At 44.1% G+C, this 21,849-nt stretch overlaps 1 protein-coding gene and 1 long non-coding RNA gene across 2 annotated transcripts; one reads left to right on the top strand and one right to left on the bottom strand.

Annotated features, from left to right (window-relative positions):
* Positions 1 to 326: 326 nt before the first annotated feature.
* Positions 327 to 3,113, bottom strand: LOC125633570 (uncharacterized). The gene is made up of 2 exons (XR_007355660.2): positions 2,704 to 3,113; positions 327 to 2,237 (listed from the first exon to the last, which is right to left on the bottom strand). It is a non-coding gene; the product is annotated as an uncharacterized LOC125633570 (long non-coding RNA).
* A 949-nt stretch (positions 3,114 to 4,062) lies between these two features.
* Positions 4,063 to 8,430, top strand: ZFP36L2 (ZFP36 ring finger protein like 2). Its single transcript, XM_048843015.2, has 2 exons — positions 4,063 to 4,413; positions 5,101 to 8,430. Exons 1-2 carry the CDS (start codon positions 4,363 to 4,365, stop codon positions 6,448 to 6,450), a joined length of 1,401 nt encoding a protein of 466 aa, XP_048698972.1. The 5' UTR covers positions 4,063 to 4,362; the 3' UTR covers positions 6,451 to 8,430.
* Positions 8,431 to 21,849: the final 13,419 nt, after the last annotated feature.

The following is a 21,849-nucleotide window of genomic DNA, read 5'->3' as shown; positions in this document are numbered from 1 at the left end:
TTAAACATTTTTATTTAAGAGTTAAAAGTAGAAGAGAGCAGTTTGACATATTTGCTTTCCACTGCATAAGCACTACGCTGAAATTAAAGCCTAAGTGGTTTATTTTGAAAACAGAATGTTATCTTTTATTGCAGTGACTTTTTATCATAAATATTTTCTATAACGGCAGTGTCATGATTCAGCATTTCTCATGTAAATAACTTTCAATAATAAAGAAACATGAGATTTCAATGAGGCAAAGGAAAACTTAGTTTACAATGAAAGGACAGTTCACAGGTATTCATTTTATCCTATTTACTGATAAATAAATAAAAACAGAATCCAGATTAGTCATCAAATATATTTTATGAAAAAGCTATTTTCTGATCATTAGATAAATAGCATAAATTTTTTCTCAGCTATCTGTAAGTACATTTGTTCAACACTAACAGTTAGTAACTGTCACTTTACACACCTTTTCAACTTTTTTTTAACATGTGGTATAGCTATTCACTTTTCATGGGATAATACCAATAGAAATTAATCCTGCTGAATTTCAAAAATCCTTCATTGCTGCTCTTCTTGTGTGGGGCTTGGTAGTTTGAATGGTATAAAAATGAGTAAAACAACTTTTAACAGCACAGTAGTATATCCACAAGATTTATAACAGAACATAAGTAGCTTTGTAAAGCCTCAAGAACATGGTTAATCAGTGAACAAAATTACTTTAAATCTTAATCTTCTTTATCAATGTTTTTTAAAGTGTAACTTTCAACTAATATCTCTTAGTTTATAGAGAGCAAATAATTTTACATCATCTTGCATACATTTCACCACATATTGTTGGTGATTTGGGTTACTGTATAACTACTAAATCAGAAACCTTTAAACCTTAAACAGCAGCTGCAGTACAGGATTAGCAGTGTCTAGTAGAGAGTACTTATCTGTGATGTATTTGATCTGAGTCAATGTATCAAAGTATTTGTTGTTCAAACGCTGATTATACACTGCTTTTTGCATGATTATCTTCATAAACTATGTATTTACTTAGACTGGTAACTAAGGGGCAGGATCTCCCTCAACATGGTGTTTTCTAATCTTATTACACGGTTTAGTTTTTGAATAGGGGTGGAGAGGGAAGTTTGAACTAATCACATTAGCATGAAACCAAATGAATGGAGGCGGCTAAAGAGAAAATATACATTATTGGAAATATATAAGGGTAATCTCAATTTAATTTTTTCCCCATTTTAGGACCTGAGTCTCATTACGTGGTAAATCACTAACAACGTAATGTTTTCACAGAACTGCAGGAACATATTAAAGGAAAACTTAAGTTTTGTTCGGATACTGATGAAAATGGAATATTGTTGCCTCCTGTAACTGGAATGCCTTCGCAGGGTTGGGCCACTAGAGGGTGACATATAACCATAAAACCACTGCGAGACTAAATGTCAACATGTCACGTCCACCTCTAATTTAGCAACGCAGCTTCTCAGCCGCGAGTTAGAAAGTGCTGCCAAGTAGATTAGTTTACAAGGTGCATTTGGTGAGTTAGAGATTTGTCCCATGAAGGATTGTGGTACAGCAAGGAATGTGACTTGGTTTCCCCCAACCCCCGGTGCAATTTCTTCTAGGTATCTTTTATTTTTAAACGGAGAAGTAATGGCCCACGTTAGTTTCAATTTCTTTATGGTTTATTAACACAGTCAGCAATTGTGACCTTTTAACAGATTGAGCAATGGGGTGACATATCGCACCCTGTGCTGCCTTTTGCAGGAGGAGGGACTGTGCTGCTGCGCTGAGAGGCTGCTAAACTGCAGCCGCTCCCAGAAGTGCATTTCTCCGCGGGGCTGGACACAGTCACACTGAGGAGGAAGCCAAATGGAGGCGTGAGCTGTTTTGCGAAAACCTGGTGTGAAGACCTGGCGCAAAATGTCCCAATAAAACGCCAGTGAAGTTGCTTTTCCTTTGGTAAATTTCTTTGCAAAGTGCAGGTTTCCTGCTGACGTGGGCAGACTTGCACCCTCGGATTTTCAGGGCTTGACATCCCAGCTCAGAAAGAACCGAAAGAGGATCAAACGTCTCCACTGCTTTTGTAACCCAAATCCTGCAGGGAAACTTTTACACGCGCATCCATTTTCCCCCTTGCATGTGTTCCAACCGTTAGCAAACGCAAGTATTGGGACTGCAGAATCGTAGCGTCGAACGTGTTTATACAAGCCTGGATGTCGGAGCCGGGCCAGATTTATGAATGCCTGGGGGGGGGGAGGGAGACAAGCGGGGTTACCTGCCGTGTACAGTGTGGTTAAAAACATCCGCTGTTTCTCGGGGAGAGGGGGGTTTAGCTCCCTTTCGAGCGCCCCCCTCCCGTCCCAGCTACTGTCCAGACGAGGGCTCTTTAGGAGGGAGGGGCATTACGCCTGAGGAGCTGCTGGGACAAGAGCTGGAGGGGAAGGGATAACTTGGCCGGGCAGTTGCACAGAAAGAGCAGTGTCCCGGGGGGGGGGGGGGGGGGTGCTGCAAAGAAAGAGCTCCCGCGGTTAACTCTTCCCCTCCCGGGCCGCGCGGACTCAGATACGCCAGGCTCGTTGCTTATTTGTCTTGAGGCGTGCGTATATTTTGCGTGGCTAAGGAACCCAGGCGGGCCGTGCGTGTGCCCCCCCCCCCTCCTCCCCCGGCCGAGGTGTGGCGCCCGATATGGTTCCGTCCCCTTCCACTCACCCCTACCGCGGGCTTCCTTCCTCCCTCCCTGCACAAGCTAGGCAGCGCGCGAGCCCGGGGCCGCCGTGCGGCTGCACTTCCCCGGGCGGCTGCACCCCGCCCTCGCGCACTCTGCCCGGGGAAGGGCACGGAGCGAGCGGCCGAGCCTGGCTCCTCTTTCCAGCCCCGCGGTGCTGCTGCCCAGGGACGGGCGTTGGGGCTCCAAGTCAAAGGACACGAAATTGGCTTTGCTGATCGTATCACAAGACCTTGACCGGCTGCCAAGTCCCTGTGATCTACTAGGCCTTATTGGAAAGCTCCGGGAGGCGGGCGCATGGTGCAGGCGGCGCGGGACGGGGGAGGCCCTTTGCTGTGCGGGAGCCGCCCGCCGGGAGGGGAAATAGTTCCTTCTTTCTTCCCTCCCCCCCCCCCCCCCCAAACCCGAGTCCTTTAGCCACCCGCGCTTTGTGGTGCAAAGTAACACACCCTGGCGACCGTCCGCTAGTTCCGCGGGCGCAGCAAGCGAGGAGCCAGAGTTTGTTTCAAACCAATTACGTGGCAAAAGTTGATGTTCGGTGGGGAGGGAGGAAGAGGCGTCCCGTTTCACTCCGAGGTACTTAGGTACATCTTGCTTTGTATTAAGCTTCGCAGTCTACTCGCCAGGAATATTAAGCCGAGAGGGAAGCCCTTTCCGACACGTGCTGGTTGAAACTTCCTCGTCAGGGAGATGATAGCGTGAAAAGGGACACTGGTTTCCCCGAGGCATTTTAAAAGAAAATACAGGAGTTTACTATCAAATAATCAGAGCCTCCTAGATACGTCTGCAGTGTTTTCTGCGTCAATAACTCCTACATATTAGCGTGGTTTCTAGGTAGTGCCTTCTGTAACAAGTCTTACTTTTGAGTGCTTTGCAACAAACCTATATGCACTGTGCATTCGGTAAGTGCCCTCTGCGTTTCCATAGCAAATCTCCATGTATAGGACCATGCTTTCTGTACACGTGTACGGTGCAGTCTGTAGCAAGCCTTGTCTATACTGCACGGTGTTTACAAATACAAGTGTATACACAGCGCACCCTGTGTGTAGTGGACTGCCTGCTACCCACAGTGCATTGTGGAGCAAGCCTGGCAGAATGCTTTCTATACACTTTCCACTCTATAACCCTGTGCATAGCAGAGTCACAAGACTAGTCAATGGCTCACTGCAACCCCGAGTGGGCATGACGCTAGCCGTAGAACCGACAGCTACCCCGCCCGCTGCTCTTTCTTTGCTGCTCAGCCCCACAGCACCTCCCTGCACTCCAGGCCCCTGAAAGAAATTGGCGGCGCCCAATCAGAAGCAGCGGAGCTGCTGAGGAGGGGGCAGGGCCGGGTGGGAACGACTGGGCGGTGTTGCTGGGAGACCCCGGCGGGCCCGACTGGGGCCCGCCCCTTGCGCTGTCCGGCGTTTATATATGTGCCGAGCACGGGGCTTGCAGAGTTCCAGCAGTCAGCTCGCTGCAGCAGTAGGCGCCGCCTTGGCCGGGCACCCACTAACCCACCCCTGCTGGGAAAGTGATTGGACCATTTCGGATCTCAAGTAATCAGCCCTTTCCTATCTAGTCGTGGCTTTTCCAAAGCCTCCGAGGAAAGCGGGATCTTTCGGTCCTTCCTGTATTTCCGATCACTACAGGATCTCGAAATGTCTACGACGCTTTTATCTGCCTTCTATGACATCGACTTCTTGTGCAAGGTAGGGGAAGAGTTTGCATTTTGTCTGTCAAGCACTTTGAACGTTTTAAAGGGCTTAGCAAATCTGAGCTCTTGAGTATTTTTTTCTAAGTCTGACTATTTAAGAAGTGGAATAAACTCCTTTTTGTTGGTGGGGGAGGGGTGCTGCTTTCCATGTGGGGTGCATTTTACACGCAAGTTGCTCTGTGATCAGGTTAACATTTAAATTGTGACAGTTTGCCTGGTTGGTGTTTCATCCCTCCCGAACTGATCTACAGGTCTCTCGGCACAGGCTTCTAAGGAGATTTGTTGACTAGAAGTTTATCAAGAGTTGGAGTTGTAGTGCATTGGGGAGCTTTAAGGTCTCTAAAGCTTTCAGTTGTAAGTGTGCTGAAACCAGTACCAGATCTCCCCCGAGGCTTCAAACTCTTGCACTGGAAGGTCCTTCGGCTAATGCTGTGAAGGTGAAGCTTTAGCTGGAGCTGTGTCACCTTTTAAAAGACACTGCCGAGAAGTAAGTTTTTAGTGCCTAACTCTCAAGCTGCAGGAGAGACATTAAAAGATGCCCCACGCTCTCCCTGCAGATGTGCTGCGAGGGGGGCGTTTTATTCCCGCGCAGTCTCAGGGGGCGCTGGCCGCTTGCAGACCTGCTTGCCCGTCCGAGTCACTTTGCAAACTCTTTCTCTTCCTTTCCCCCTCTTGCCTCCAGAGTGAGAAAACCCTGAGCAACCTGAGCAGCATGCTGGACAAGAAGGCGGTAGGGACCCCCGTGACCTCGCCCAGCTCCAGCTTCGCGCCGGGGTTTCTGCGAAGGCACTCCACCAGCAACCTGCAGGCTCTGGCCAACAGCTCCAAGTTCCCCAGCTCCTCGGGCTCCAGCTCGTCGTCCTCGTCCTCCTCTTCCTCGTTCGGCAGCCTGAAGGAGACGGGCACGGGCGGGGGGGGAGGCGGCGGGAGCAGCAGCCCCACCGCGCTGCTCAACAAGGAGAACAAGTTCCGGGACCGCTCGTTCAGCGAGAATGGCGAGCGCAGCCAGCACCTGATGCAGCAGCTGCAGCAGCAGGCGGGGAAGGGGGGCGGCGGGGCGCCCATCAACTCCACGCGCTACAAGACGGAGCTGTGCCGGCCCTTCGAGGAGAGCGGCGCCTGCAAGTACGGCGAGAAGTGCCAGTTCGCGCACGGCTTCCACGAGCTGCGCAGCCTCACGCGCCACCCCAAGTACAAGACCGAGCTGTGCCGCACCTTCCACACCATCGGCTTCTGCCCCTACGGCCCGCGCTGCCACTTCATCCACAACGCGGACGAGCGCCGCCCCGCGCCCGGAGGGGGCACGGCCGCGCCCGCCGCCCCGCACCACCACCCCCACCCGCCGCCGCCTCACCCCGCCGGCAGCACCGGCGACCTGCGCGCCTTCGCCCCCCGGGACCCGCCGCTGGGCGGCGGCGGCGGGTTCGGGCCCCAGCGCGGCGCTGGCGAGCGGCCCAAGCTGCACCACAGCCTGAGCTTCTCCGGCTTCTCCGCCCACCACCAGCACGGCTGCGGGCAGCAGCAGCCCGGCGGGCGGCTGGAGGCGGCGCTGCTCGAGAGCCCCGGCGGGTCCCGCACCCCGCCGCCGCCCGCCTCCGCCTCCTACTGCGACGAGCTGCTCTCGCCGCCCTGCGCCAACAACGCCTTCGCCTTCTCGGGCCAGGAGCTGGGCAGCCTCATCGCGCCGCTCGCCCTCCACAGCCCCAGCTTCGCCGCCAGCCCCGCGGCCGCCGCCGCCGCGGTAGCGGCCGCCGCCTTCTACCGCTGCCAGCAGCAGCAGCCGCCGCCGCCGCCAGGGGGGAGCTGCCCGGCGCCGCCCGCCTCGCCTCCCTTCAGCTTCCAGCCCCTGCGCCGCCTCTCCGAGTCCCCCGTCTTCGACGCGCCGCCCAGCCCCCCGGACTCGCTCTCCGACCGGGAGAGCTACCTGAGCGGCTCCCTCAGCTCCGGCAGCCTGAGCGGCTCCGAGTCCCCGAGCCTGGACTCCGGCAGGCGCCTGCCCATCTTCAGCCGTCTCTCCATCTCCGACGACTAGGGGGAGCTGGGCCGGAGAGAGGGGAGCGGAGAAGAGGGGTGTGCACCCCGCTGAAGGGGGGAGGATAAACCCCGGGAGCAGAGACCGCAGCCTTGAGAACTAGCCAAGCTCGCACAGTCCTTCGATGATCCTCTTGGGTTTGGTTTTGTTTAATTGCTGAGCAAGTAAATTAAAAAGCGAGGAGAGAGGAAAAAACTTTTTATATCGAGAGATGAACAAAAAATTAATTTGCGAAAGGGCAAATGGCGACATGAACAGAACAAACCTATTTTTATAGAGAGACTTTGGAAGAAGGGGATTTTTGTTTTTTATTTGGAGACTAGTTATAATATGCACCAGCAGCAGCAGCCATTCCATCTGTGTGTGTGGTTTTTTTGTTTTTTGTTTTGTTTTTAAGCATTAGTGGGGGGGGGACAAGACAAACCCACACCCACCAGAAAGCAAGCAACAAACAATCCAGAGGGGCATGAACTCTGTATTTCAAGCCTCTCCACATTTTTATATACAAAAAAGAGAATTTAATAAGTAGTTTGTCTTTCAAGCCAATTTCAAATAAAAACCCACACCAGTACTAAACCTATAAGCTTTTAAAAGAAAAATCCAACATCCTGCCAGGAATATGCCTTGATAACAACCCTCTAGTTTTTTTTATATAATCTATCTTATATATATTATAACAAATGCTAAAACTTCCATTCCAAAGTTTAATGTTGGTTCCATTGCCACCACTTAGTGGATGTTTGGCTTAGAACAATTTTTTGTTGCTTTATTTGGAAGCACTCAACTGAATCTAGTTTGTAATTGTTGGAGAATAACTGCTGATTTTTTTTTTTAAATTTTTTTAGCTGTTTGAGTTGATTGCATGAGTCACTGCACACAACTCAGTATGAAACTATTTAACTTATTTATTATCTTGTGAAAAGTATACATTGGTAATTTGTTCATACTGTATTTATCGGGTATGATGAAAAGCAATAGATATATATTCTTTTATTATGTTTAAATTATGATTGCCATTATTAATCGGCGAAATGTGGAGTGTGTTCTTTTCACAGTAATATATGCCTTTTGTAACTTCACTTGGTTATTTTATTGTAAATGAGTAAAAATCTTAATTTAAGAGATTGTATGTAATATTTATTTCATTAATTTCTTTCCTTGTTTACGTAAATTTAAAAGATTGCATGGTTTCTTTATAGAAATCGGTCTCTATGCTGTGGAAGTAGTATGAGGAATTTCTGTGGGTTTTTTAGAATGTAAAATGGTTGTAGCCCGTCCGCGTAAAAAAAACAAAACACACAAACCCAACAAAACTACTTTGCAATCAGAGTTCAAAGTGGCAAACCTAATTCAAATGTGTTTAAATTAACCAAAAAGTATTTTTGTTGCCTAACTCCACCAATCACACTGTGATATAGTCTCAAAGTATGTAGCAATAATTGGGGGTCCCAGTGTTATGTCTCACAGTGCCTTCTCAAGGGTCCATGCTTGCCTTAAATCTTCCTCAACCAAATAAGTATTTTTCTTAATGCTTGAGATAATTTGAATGTAGGGATGGGTTTTAACTACATGGAAAAGTTTCACCACTTTTTTTTTTTTTATAAGCAAGGAGGCCACCTTTGGATCTGAAACTTTATGCAGTACATGAACATAAATTGTTTAATTAAATTCCAAAACTTGTAATTTTTTTCCTTGTGTAGAAAGTCAGGAGTTTTCCAAAACTGTCCTGGACGGTGGATGAATGAGCAGTAGCTTTTAGTTTTGTTTGTACATAGGTACAGATCAAGCACTATGTACTCTATTTGGACTACTTTAACAGAAGTATGTTTTGAATGTAACTAAAGGATAAGTCAACTTGAGTTGTAATATATTTTCGGGAGTCAGTTCACTACAAATTGAGTGTGAGACTGTAAACTTTGTACTGTAAATGTTTTGTAGTTCTCCCAATAAAATTTTTGGAAAAAAAATCAAGCTATTAAAGCCATGTCTGCAAGGTGGTTTTTTATTAACTTTTCCCTATCAGAAATGTGTCTAGCTACAGATTAACCAGGTTCGAACAGCAAAATGGCTCCATTCCTGTAGAAATCATTGGTAGTTTGCCAAAACTAATAAACAATGTTCCAGAAGGTTCCAAAGTACCTAGTGCAAATTATATTCTATATCAGGTTTAGGAGGACGGTGGGGAACAAACCTTTGCTTTTTGTACCTTAACAGCTGAAATGGAAAATCCAGTTATTAAATGCTTGTGAAATTGTTTTTTATATCAGTAACTCTTTGTTTATGGAGGTTATTAATATGCCATTAGTCTTTAAAGTTTGTATGGGACAAGTAGGAAATGGTAATCTGGGTAATAACTTTAATTGAGCTTTAAAAAAAAAAAAGTCTTTGTTCCAAATGCTCTTCCTCATGTAAAGGAATAGACTTTTATAGCCTCTCATTCCAACACTGAAGATGTACTGGTATTAATGCTAATCTGACTCTTCAACTTATTCTGTCACCCAAAACTCAGAGGCTAAAGACTATCTAGCATTTCTGTGGGTAAATCTTTGTAATATACAGAGGCTTCTAAATAACACATTTCAATGTAGAAGGTGTTTTATTAAACTTTATAAAGTTTATTTTAATGGAACCTGTTGGAGTATGTGCTACATCATGATTCTTTTGTCAGTCTAATAAATGTTAACATAATGGCATCTCTGGACTGGCACAGTACTTTTTATAAACACAAGGTAGAATGTAATACTGTTGCCATATGTTTGTATAATCAACCTAGTATACTGACTTGTTTTAAAAATAACAAAACAAATATATAACCATGCAAAGTAATCTCTAGATGGGATGATGCCTACTATTTCTGTAGGTTATGCTCTGGTCTGTGTTTGCTCAAAATTATTTCCTATATATATATAAAATGGGGTGCCCCCCCCCCCAAAGAAACTATAATGTCTGCAAGGAACAGGAGCCTTGATCAAATGTTCCCAAATATTGAAAGTAGGCTTCTAATTCTTAGTTTACTAATGTCTACTTGAGCTAATGCAATCTTGTTTAGTTTTTTAAACTAACATTCAAATTAAAACTGCATAGTTATATACTTTTCACTTCTGTTGTTCCCAAACTAAATAACTCTTATTATTATTTATTTTATTTATTGTTAAATCTCTCAGCTGGAGCTGCTGTATTCTATCAGCCCATACTTTTATCTCCTATACAGTCTTTTATTCATTAAGTAGGACCTTATTGTAAGTCACAGAAGTACAGTTTGGTATGTCCTGGTTGGGATATGAATTCTGAAAGTTTGCAGCAGCTGTTTCACATTAAACACAATTGCACTCCTGTTAATTCAAGCATTTTCGTGTGTAGAAAATGCCAAAAAAGCATGCATAACAGTTTATAAAATTTGTGCGAAAGGGTAGTGTATCGCTGTGTCTGTTGGTATTTGGGGGGGAAAGCAGGGCCTTAGCAGCTTTGCATCCTTTTCACTGTAAGTGATACTCTGAGGTGAACAGTTACTAGTTTGCTGTATCTCTGCAAAAGTGCATGTCAAAATACTCTAGGTTCCACTCTTGTTTCTTTATTCCAGATCCCCAGCAATCCTTAAACAGGAACATTAGGGTCTGTCTCATATGTGCTCCACAACTGCTTGTTAGCATTTAAATTGATCCTTACATTAACTTAAAAGTTATGTAGCTTATTTCAGAACTGGATGGAAACAGAAAACTGCGCAGACCATTCAGAAATTTCCTGTTGTCCTGCAGTAAATTGTGGCAAACCAATGCAATCTGTGTGACAGTACATTGTTTTTTCTGTAGGTACTTTTTGAATTAACAGGAAACAGGCCTCCTCTAGGCAATTCATTTGTTGCTGGGTCTTGGTGATCTGACAAATGGGTGTGCTATATTATCATTACTTGTGCTTAATGGAGTTTTAGAACTGAGCCTTGCATGCTTTTATCCTTTAGTTGCTAGTCTTTGAAACGGTAATGAACTTAAAACTGAAAATGAGCTTTAAAAAAATGCCCGTTGGTGTATTGGATATGGGATTCCCCAATGTATCAAACTGTTTCTCTTCTCTATACTTAAATGTAATCTCTTTAAAATAGGGCAGTGGCTCTCAACCTTTCCAGATTACTTTCCAGGCATCTGGGATATGGAAGACCAATCAGAGTTTCACCTCGCTTGCTTACAAGATCAGACATAAAAATACAAACATGTCATGGCACACTACTACTGACCAATTGCTGACTCTCATTTTTACCATATAATAAAATTAATCAATTGGAATATAAGTATATAAGTATAATATAAGTAAGTATTGTACTTACATTTTAGTGTGTAATATATAGAGCAGTGTAAGCAAGTCATTGTATGTGCTTTTTATGTAGCCTGTTGTAAAACTAGGCAAATATCTAGATTGAGTTAATGTACTCCCTAGAGGCCTCTGCATACCCCCAGGGCTATGTGTACCCAGGATTCCCCATAGTTGATTTAGGTTATGGATCTGTGCTACTTGTGATTTAATGAGAAGACTAAAAAACTGACTCCAGATGCGTGTCTGAATGGATTGTGCAATACAGAACAATGTATTCCAGTAGCATGCAACAAACAGAGCCATTGCCCTTTATTAACATACCATGACTCAAGCTTAAACAGTGAGGCAGCTTCTTTCTGACGACATTCCCAGTTCACTGGAACGCTGAAATGCTGTAACTTAGGCAAAGTGCTTGTAGTTTCCACTTTGAAAACTTGACACCACATATCAGACTTCAGCATGTTCCAAAATGTAGGTGACCGCATGCAAACGGGTAAGTTTAGGTTGGTTGTTCATGTTGTACATTTCTAATATCCCATTTTATTTGTCCACATTAATGGTCTTGAAAAAATAACTCCTTTTACCCCCCACAATAAATCACCACTCTCTTTAACAATTGCTGAGGTGGGGGATATAAATAATTTTGTGGCTCTGACAGCCTCGTGTTGAACCAAAGTTAAAGATTTCAGTTCAGTTTGCAAGCTAGGCCTGTTTAGGCATAGTTTATCCCACATCTGAACATACCTACTAAAGCTAAATGATTGGCAGTGTGTACTGCAAATTGTATGGGTTCCCTTTTCATTCTAGCTTCCAATGACTTTTGAGTGAATTTTCATTTCTTGAGATTGTAGTATGTGGCTGCAGTGTAAACAGCACAGAGTTCCCTACTCACCCTACAGGGCTTAACAGTCCTGCTTTGACTGACCAAAGAATCATACTGACAAGTTTCAGTGGGAGTAACTATATTCACAATAAGGCTGGATTCTAATGCAAGACCCTGAAGGTCCTATGGGGATCCAGGAAGAAGAAATAAGGGAAGCACTGAATGGATCACATAGGCTTATCCATTTCTCTCCACCCTCCTTTTTATTTATTTAAAATTCTTGGCAGACAGGTTTTCCCAACCTCACCCAACACTAGTTTTTGCTAAAGTTGTGAAGTGGCCTTGAAGTCACTGGTATAATTATATACAGTCTACTGGGTAAGCAGTTAGAATGAACTCTTAATCTTTATGTTTAAAAGTACAAATATTAAATGGTGGGAGATAGGAAAAACTATAAGCCCTTACTTCCTCCTCTGTTCTGAAGTGGTAATGCTAAAGAAGACAATTCGCTATAACTCCCTTATTGTTCTTTTCTGATGTTGTGTTGGAACTCCTGTTTTTGACTTTTCAATACTAAATTACACAAGAAAGTGACTTTTTCTGGTGGGGAGAGGAAGATGGTTTTGTTCTGATGTTGTTAGGAAAATTCCTGTAACTCCCTTTTAAAGCTCTATTTCCATATTGGCAACAAATCGGTCACCCTAAGCTTGAGCATTTTTTCTAAAGTGCTTTTATTTTAAAAGAGAGCGGTGACTAAAATAAGGCCCAAATCAAACTGAAAGAATGTGACTGTCAAAACTCTTTTTTATAAAACAGCTTTGCAAAAATATGAAATTCACAAACAAAGCCACAGAAGGTATTTTCCAACTAGTGTATTACTGGCCCCAAACAAATAAAATTGTGGAAGATTGTTCTAAAAGTAAACCACACCTGATAATTTTAGTGCAATATGGATAGTCCCTGCTCCAAAGAGTTTACAACTAAAAGGTAAAGGAACAATACACAACATGAAAACAATGGTCAAATATTAGTATATTCCTAAACTGTCCCTCTCTAGTTTGCCTACAATAAATTAGCCAGATAACGGTTCTGTTCCGGAAAGATATTTTCAGAGGATGAAATACAGAGTGAAGAGGGAGGTAGAGATGTATTCTGATAGGTAACATAGTAAACGGTAGATTGTTCAACTGGAGTTGTGTAATTTTTCTAAAAATCCAGATTATGTACTGAGAAACATTAATTTCTTTATTAGAAAAAGAAATTATGTAAACTCAATCTCTGGCCTGTATTGATTTCTATGAATGTCTGAAAGGTTACTCAGTTGAAATGGCAAAACATGAAACAGTTGAAAAAATGCTCTAGTCAGGAAGAAGTTTATTCTTGAGACTGAAGTATGCAAATACAAGTAATTTCAGCTTTTGTCTCAAACTAGATCATAATAAATGTGGTAATGGAAGCCTTTTTGGGTGGAGAAAGCAAAGATTAGCCATAGACAGTTGTGTGGAAAGCAGGCAAAATTACTTACCTGATAAATCGTTTATCTATTGCTGATGGATAGATGACATTTGTTGAGTAATTTCTAAGTCCTACAGCCCTTGAGAAGGAACTACAGAATAATTTAAACCCTCAGTTTTTCCTCCTTGGCTCATAATATAAATAGAGAGGTCGTTCTAGAAGCACTGAAATTTAAACACAGAAGTCCTGTACCACTGGATTATTACCTGGGTCTTTTCTGAATTGTGTTCACTTGAATACCCAAAATTCTGAGAGCTGTTCAAGATAAAGAATTAAAGGGAGATTCTGTAGCAGTAAGAGGTCTGGTAACTGGTATTGTGATTGGCCTTCAACAGTGCATAAAATCTAGTATCCGATCCATTGCAGTTTACTCACCAGATCACTGGTGTAGAAACCATTTTCCTATGGGGCAGGAAAGCTCTAGGAATTGGCTTTTATGATTGCTAAGGTTTTTCTATATATGTGTGCAAAAAAGTGTCCTTTATTTCATCTCACTTCTAACTTTTCCATGAATAAAAGTCTGTAGCTTAATTTTTAGTTACCTGGATATTCTGTCTCCCCTGGATAAAAGATGATGAGTAGAACTGGCTCCTGGATGCTCCAGAAACCCTTGTGGATTGATAATAGGGTGAGATATGTGTATCTTTGAGTTTTGCTGTGTTATCAAATCTTAAATGAGATTCTTATTTTATAAGTATATATGTCCTATACTTGTTCCTCAACTAAATGAATAGGGAGAGGGGGCTGTGAAAAAATGGGAACTGTATCCAGACATTTGTCGTTTTACCAATCTTCTGATTTTTGTTCTTGTTGGAGGAGGGAGGGTATTTCCATAGTCAACCCCCTAATTTCACCAGAACTCTTAGTTTACCTTTAGATTTCAGTGTATACATTTCTCTGCACTGAAATTGTCTGTGTTCATCTCTTGGAATACAGCTGTGTTGCCTCTTGTTGAACTGGTCAGTTGCACATAAATGGGAGCTGGCCCAGTAGACGCCTGGGTCAAGAGACACTGAACACAGATTTCATAATGCACCGAGGTTAACTCCCAGATTAAATGAAGATTTCTGCTGTTCCAGTTCCTAATGCTATTCTCTTAACTTGTTTCCCTGGAGTATCCTAAAACTTGTCAGCAGCTTTGCCAGAATGTCTATCTTGATTCCCAAATGAAGAGTATAATGTGAAATGAAAGCCTGGGTTTTTAAATGTTTTTTTAACCTACGTTTAGTTTAACCTTACACTTTGCTGTAGAATCTTCTTTTGTACTATGAAAGAGCTGGGTCCTTGGGTTTTCATGCATTCTCTGGTCATTTCTCAGCTTCTGAAATTTTTGTTAAGCCTTTTAACTCAGAGAATCTCCACTTCTGTTCATCTTATATCACAGGTCCTCCAAGGTGCATATACAGGCTTCCCTTCTGTTCACCCAACTGGAATCAGATTTCAGAGGAACAGCCGTGTTAGTCTGTATTCGCAAAAAGATAAGGAGTACTTGTGGCACCTTAGAGACTAACCAATTTATTTGAGCATGAGCTTTCGTGAGCCACAGCTCACTTCATCAGATGTGTACCGTGGAATGTCTACCTAAGAGACTGGATGATCAGCCACACAATTCTAGTACTAATATGAAACATTTAGCACTTCTGTTGTTCTGCAAACACTAATCCTCACAACATTCCTGGAAGGTAACATAACTTTTCTGTAAATTGGGAATAAGTGACATGCCAAAGATCCCCCATGCAGTATCAGAGGTGGGATTGTAACGCAGGAGCTTCTAGCTCCTAGTCTACTGCATAGGCTCTGTCCAAGCAAACCTTTGTCACTGCAAAGCAAATGTAGGTCACATTCTCAAAGTGTATTTTTACTGAAAACATACAGAAAGTTCATATTTAATTGCACTTCAGTAATGTCTCATGATAGCAACTTAAATGGCTATATCAGAGGTGGGCAAACTACAGTCCACGGGCCACATTCGGCCTGAGGGACCGTCCTACCTGGCCCCTGAGCTCCCGGCCGGGGAGGCTAGCCCCTGGCCCCTTCCCCACTGTCTGCCGTCCCACACAGGCTCACCTCACTATGCCGCCAGCGCTCTGGCCTGCCTCTCCTGCCAGGCAGCGCGGCAACGTGGCTGGCTCTGGCCAGGCAGTGCGGCTGTGAGCTCCTGCCATTCTGACCGGCATGGTAAGGGGGCAGGGAGCGAGGGGGTTGGATAAGGGGCAGGAGGTCCCAGGGGACAGGGAGCGGGGGGGGTTGGATGGGGTGGTTAGGGAATAGGCGTGGGAGTCCGGGGGGGGGACTGTCGGGGTGTGGATAGGGGTTGGGGCAGTCAGGGGACAGGGAGCAGGGGGAGTTGGATAGGTGTGGGAGTTCCCGGGGGGCCTGTCAGGTGGCAGGGCGTATGGATAGGGTTCTGGGCAGTCAGGGGACAGGAAGCAGGGGGGGTTGGATAGGAGGTGGGGTCCTGGGAGGGGGCGGTCAGGGACAAGGAGCAGAGGGGGTTGGATGGGTCAGGGGTTCTGAGGGGGGCAGTCAGGGGGCAGGAAGTGGGAGGGGTCAGATAGGGGGCTGGGGCCAGGCTGTTTGGAGAGGCACAGCCTTCCCTACCCAGCCCTCCATACAGTTTTGCAATTGCAATGTGCCCTCGGGCCAAAAAGTTTGCCCACCCCTGGGCTATATGCTCAGCCTGAAGATGTGAAGATCCTCAGTGTGGGAATGTATAGGATCCCATTTGTTATGATTACAAACAGGTGTAAAATCAAAGATGTTTATTACACTTCTTCTCCAATGAAGCCAATTTGGCTTCCTTTGTTCAGAAACTACAAATATCTGTCACTGTAAGAGGCATGCTCTGGCACTAGTGTGTTGTGTTCCGATTGTTTATGCACGCACACACATGCAATTCCCTGGTGTATGAAATAGTGTTGGGTGGAGGGGAAATGAGAGCCTCGTGGAACAAGCTATATTCACGTCTGCTGAACTGAACCTGAATGTTTTGCGTTCAGTTTGGCTGTACTCCATTCTGGGTAAGGCACCTGGAAAGGTTGGAGAAGGGATGGCTACTTGGAAAAGCCTGTGCCCCTGGACCCCATTGCTGGTACAAGGTGGCCACGTCCCAGTCCCTGAAGGGACATCAGTGCTGAACTCCAGCGGGGTAGACTTTCTGTGCTAGTGTTACAATAGAAACCTCAAGTCGTGGTATGGGTAAACTACAGAGTTTAATCTCACTTTTTGCATACCTCTCAAACTTCTTTTGGCTTTGCCTACCCCTTTAAATATCACTAAATCTAGCTGTATAAGAAGAGAACACTCTAGGCATCTACCTGGCAAATTGTTTAGTAGCAAAGTGGTTAAAGAGAGAGCAAATTGGTGCTTTTTCCTTTTGTGAGTGAGCTTTTTTAATGGTATCTTAATAGAATCTGATGTGGAATTTAGAAGTCATAGCACACAGGCTAATAATATTCAAACAGTTGTGTATATTGCAAGCACATTATAAAAATGAATACTGCAAAGAGGTATCTCATTTTGTGTGATATATTTCCACTGGCAAAAATATATATTGGAATACATATCTGAAGGCTAATCATCTTATAGCCTTTACACTACTATGGATATTATTGTCAGTATATGCAATTGAGGGCAGTAAATGGGTGCACTAATAAAAATAAAATGTCTCCTGCACATATGAACAACCACATAAAGATGTTAGGGGAGAGGGAGGATACACAGGAGATCTTTAGCCCCATTGAGGAGGACATATACAGCTCAGTAAACAGTCCCCATCAGTTTCCTCATGCAAATGAAGGCCAAAAGGAGGGCAAGAAAGATAGTCTAAAAACTAAGTTTCCCACCCAGGACACATTGGCAGGGCTATTGGGCTTTATATGTCCGCATCTTTTGTGGAGCACTGAGAAGGATAATCTGCTAGGATGAGTAGAAAGTATCCCAGAGGATTAATTTCTGATGGGGTTAGTGGATGTCAGCCCTTACAATTTGCTGTACTTGTAAATAAATTTTAGAAAAATAACTGACTAGTGAATACAATTCACTGTTACACACCTTATTGTAATAATGAGATATTTTAGTGAGGAAGCTTTTAAACCACTTGTAAATATCACATCTTGCAAAAGTGAGATGGAATACCACAGCATCGAAGCAAAATGTACTGAGGCAATACAAAGCTTCTGCACCTTTGAGCTGAGATGACTTGATGCCCCAGTGTGAGTTTGGGGGAGAGTGGCAGTTTCCAGGCCAACAGAACTAAGTAATGTGCAGTAACAAATCTTTGAAAACTGATTCATTGTTAATAAAAGTGTTATGTGGGATGAGGTTTGTTACAGATTATCTGTAAATTCACATAGTTGTAAATAAGTGCATGGTATTTAAAGTGTCCCTACACATCCAAGTATCCATGTATGTTTTACACCCTGAAAGGTGTTAGCAGGATCTAGTGCATGGTGCCATCAAAGAGCATCAGCCACAGCAGAGGTATATCTTTCCCCAAGAGGGACCAGGACTCTTGGAGAAAAAATGCTGTGTGAAATGGGGAAGGGAGATGGGTCCCTGCCCACAACTTTTCTTGATTGTCTCAGGTTGCAAGAGCATGGTTCTGCCTTGATGTACTTTGTAACATACTTTTTAAGATAGCCAAGAGGGTCCTGCTCAGTTCTGTGCTGGATACTTAAAATGTTTTTCTAGCCATTGGAGACAAGGGGGAATATAACAGCCAGCACTTCCTCTGCCACCAGTTTGCAACCGAGAGAGCCACTAAAAGGAGTTGAGGAGAACTTCAGTCTGGCGGCTGGCCAGTCAGCACCATAGGACCTGAGGTTGGGTGACAAGAAGGATCATGAGAATGACCCCTAGAAGAGCCTCAGGTAAAGCAGGTTAAGAACAGTTTTTCTCTCAAAAGCCTTTGGCACAGCGCATCTACTTTGCTTATGGTTTTATGCTGATTTTAAATAATCTTGTAGGTTATTTATGTTCCCAGGATTGTGCCCTGCGATGTCGATCAGTTATTTAATCTGTTTTATTGTAAATTGCCTAGGACTCCATGGTAGGTGCAGTATAGATTATTATTAAATTGAACATAGTTCTCACCAGCATACAAAGTGTGAGGGCCCCAAATTAGCTCTATCCAGTCCTGAGCAGCTGATGCTCGCAGAAGTGTAGATTCATCTTCTGTCTTTCCCTTAGCCATAAGAGAAGGAATGTGTGTCCCAGATGTGGTGAGCCAGTCGTGTCAAACCTTTTCCTGTGTTGCAAGTGTGCTCTTAAACAGGGGTGTCCCCACTGGCGAATGAGCCAAAGAAGTGATATATGAAATTCTAGTTTCTCACATGCAGCCACTGTTGGAGCTGTGAGTGGTTGGGTTTTATTTATTTATTTGTAAATGGTTTTATAGAGTCAGTGTTTTATAACCTGGAATGCTGTTGTTGCAGGTTGTTTTGCTAACTTACAGCACCGAAAACTAATTGGAAAGAACAAATGTTTAAATATTGTGGAATTCAAGGGGATCAAACTGATGATTGGACACACACAAATCCAGACTGTAAGCAAGGAGAGCAATAAGTGTCCTAATAATAGGTACCCTAAAACAAAGCATGTTGGAAATATGTGTTCTTTAACCACAGAACTACTAGAAGGAGAGCAGAATGTCTGCCAATTCGAATGTTACAAAAACAAAAACATGACAGTTCACAAGATTTCTTGATTGTGTCAGTGTGCCTTGTGCAACAAAGGGAGAGCATCTTGCAAGCTGGAAACCACAGCATGTAACTCGCACTATTGGTTTGGCCACAAGAAGGGAAAAAGCAGTGGAGAATGTAAACACCATTATATACAGCTTCCCCTTCCAAGCCACGGTACCATAAAGAGTGTCCAATATCAAAAATGATCCACTTCAGAGTTTTACAAAGTAACTACAAGAAAAGGTTAAGTTTTTTGCTGCTTGTATGTCAGAAAAGAAATGGAAGATATTAATGATATTAATAATTCTCTTTCAAGTTAGAATGTTAAGGGGCACTAAACTACTCATTTGGGGTCTAATCCTATGAAATGTTTAGTGTAGCTTTAATTCTCAGTGAGTGATCAGCACATCTCAGGAGTGGGCCCTGGAATATAGTAATGGTGTGTGTGTGTAGAATCTGCTGCAGTGTTTTGAGCCTTTAATGACAAGGTTTTCTTCTCGCTACTCAACTGTCAATCTTTCATAATACCAGCAGTACACTTGGGCTGGTGCGTTTGTGTTTGAATCCTGGTGGTGCAGAGAGAGGGGGAAGTGAATCCTACATTGTTATTGCAGCTGTGCATGTCACTATTAGAGCTGGCAAACAGAGTGAAATTCATTTCATGCAGAGGGCCTGCACAAGGCCTGTATATTGCTAAAATCCAGTTTCAACCTGAAGCCCACTGTTAGGTTGTGCAGAGGCTTATGTGGTTCGCCCATAGTGAGCAAAAATAATTTTTGTGTATTGGGGAATTATTCACCCAGTTTATGGAGTGAGGTGAGGGAAGGCAGCATTGTAATATTTATAAATATGAAATATTCTTTCTAATTCAACCACTTTATTCAATACTGAGGGCGAGTGGTCTCATGAAATGAGAGATGACCGCAGACTTCCAGACTAACTTCTTTGGTGAAACTGGAGGAAGTCTGGATAGCTCTTTCCAAAAGGATGCTTTAGTTCGCTGGGTGCCTACATGGCTGGGTTCTTTCTGGACACCGCAGCAGTATTTCTGATCTTGCTGGATTAAGGGGGCCTTGGAAATCTGGTGAGAGTCTGCTCTTGTAAGATTTCCAGTGCAGCTTTGCAGGTGGGGAAGGCCTGGGTAAGAATCTGAATTTTAGTACACTCCTCTGTAGTGAACCTATGACTCTTTTCGGGTTCAGCTGTTCCGAGCTGTTTAAGGTCTTAGCTCCTGGTGTAATGGCCCTTCATACCTGTGCCACTCATACATGCACAGGACATATTCAATCCTTTTTGGCTGTTAACTGTACTTTTATGTATACACATTGATGTAATTCCAAAGTGTATCCTTGGTATCTTTGAACTCCTTAGGTAGCATCTGCCTGAGAAGGAGTTGCATGTAGGGGTGACTTTTAATTAAAAGCAGTACATCAGCATGAAAATTGGCCTTAATTAATATTTTAAAGCTAATTCCCTGAGTCTGTCATCCTTTCCTTTCAGAACTTTCAGTAGTTTCCTAAGAATCTTTGCCTGTGCCCAGAGGTTGTCACTCTTTGAAAGATGTGCTTCAGGGTTGACAAGTCTTTGTCTCACTGTGCCCTGTTAGCACTTTGTCAAGAAGCTGAGGACCAGACCTTGGGCCACAGTGTCCCCTGATTTGCATGGGAGGGAATCCTCTATCTTTCCCTGTAGAATGGGGACTTGGCCGCTGATGTCTTTTGCACTGTTTCCTTCCTGTTCTCCCCACCCCAATTCTGCCGTGGTGCTCTGTGGAATAATGAGACAGGAACTGGGAAGACCATAGTGGTGAGCTGTATGAGGGAAATCATAGAATCATAGAATATCAGGGTTGGAAGGGACCTCAGGAGGTCATCTAGTCCAACCCCCTGCTCAAAGCAGGACCAATCCCCAATTTTTGCCCCAGATCCCTAAATGGCCCCCTCAAGGATTGAACTCACAACCCTGGGTTTAGCAGGCCAAAGCTCAAATCACTGAGCTATCCCTCCCCCCCAAATGCACATCATCCTCTTTCCAACCTGCAGATCCTACCCAGAAAAGATAATATAACCTCAGACTGTATTAGTTTTTCCTTGTATCCCCCTTGGGGTCAACGAAGGTGTGGATGCCATACTATCCGATGAGCCCAAATGTGGACCTGAGTGGATGTGCATGCAATGATCCTGGCCTGTGGATTCTCTGGGATCAACCATATTTGGTGAGCTAGGGAAAAAACCTTACTCCCACCAGAGGAAAAATCTGAGGAAACCCTTACACTAAATTCCTTCCTGTGGCTTTGAATGTACAAGGAGATTATTTGGGCCCTAACCCACATAAGCTCTAGCGAGATGGAGCATTGAATGTTATGTCCTTTGCATGTGGTCTCTTGGGGCTGCAGCTCTGGATTAAAGATGGGAGGTTGCGCTTTGGACACCCAAATATATCCTGATTCTTAGCAGAGTAGGTCAGTGGATAGGCAGCCAAGAGACCAGGGTTCCAGTCACAGCGGTGCTGCGGATTCACTGGTTGACACTGTGCAGCCTTTGCCTCTCTTCTGTGTCTCATTTTCCCTCTCTGTTAAATGAGGGCCCCCACCTTTGTAAAGTACTTTGATGGTATGTCTACACTGCTGTTAAAAACCTGCAGCTGGCCCATGTCAGGTGACTCAGGTTTGGGGGGCTCAGTGTCGGGGCGGGTGGTTTAATTGCAATGTAAATGTTTAGGCTTGGGCTGGAGCCTGGGCTCTAGGACCCTGCAAAGGGGCAGGATCCCTGCGTTCGGACTCCAGCCTGAGCTTGAACGTCTACACAGCAATTTTTAGCTGTAAGTCAGCTGACCTGGGCTTTTATCCGCGTATAGATGTACCCTGAGAGCTACAGATTAAAAGCACATTATATAGTTAACATTGGTATTGTTGAAGTGGATATGCCCATAAAGCAACATTTTTAGGGGGACACTCCCCCATAGGCATTTTACCTTTAGATGAGTGGCAGACTCCACCAATTTGGTCGATTTAATATACCTTCTCTACATACGTACTTCAGACATCATTTGAAAGCTTCTTATGTCTGC

Source organism: Caretta caretta, chromosome 3 (assembly GCF_965140235.1).
Source record: "Caretta caretta isolate rCarCar2 chromosome 3, rCarCar1.hap1, whole genome shotgun sequence".
NCBI classification, from domain to species: Eukaryota; Metazoa; Chordata; order Testudines; family Cheloniidae; genus Caretta; species Caretta caretta.
This window is presented reverse-complemented; position numbering and strand designations above follow the sequence as displayed.

Bases quoted from the DNA above. Each gene is read 5' to 3' on its own strand.
- ZFP36L2 (XM_048843015.2), top strand. From the start codon at position 4,363: ATGTCTACGACGCTTTTATCTGCCTTCTATGACATCGACTTCTTGTGC. The intron at 4,414-5,100 runs GTAGGGGAAGAG...TCTTGCCTCCAG, and splicing joins ACATCGACTTCTTGTGCAAG to AGTGAGAAAACCCTGAGCAA.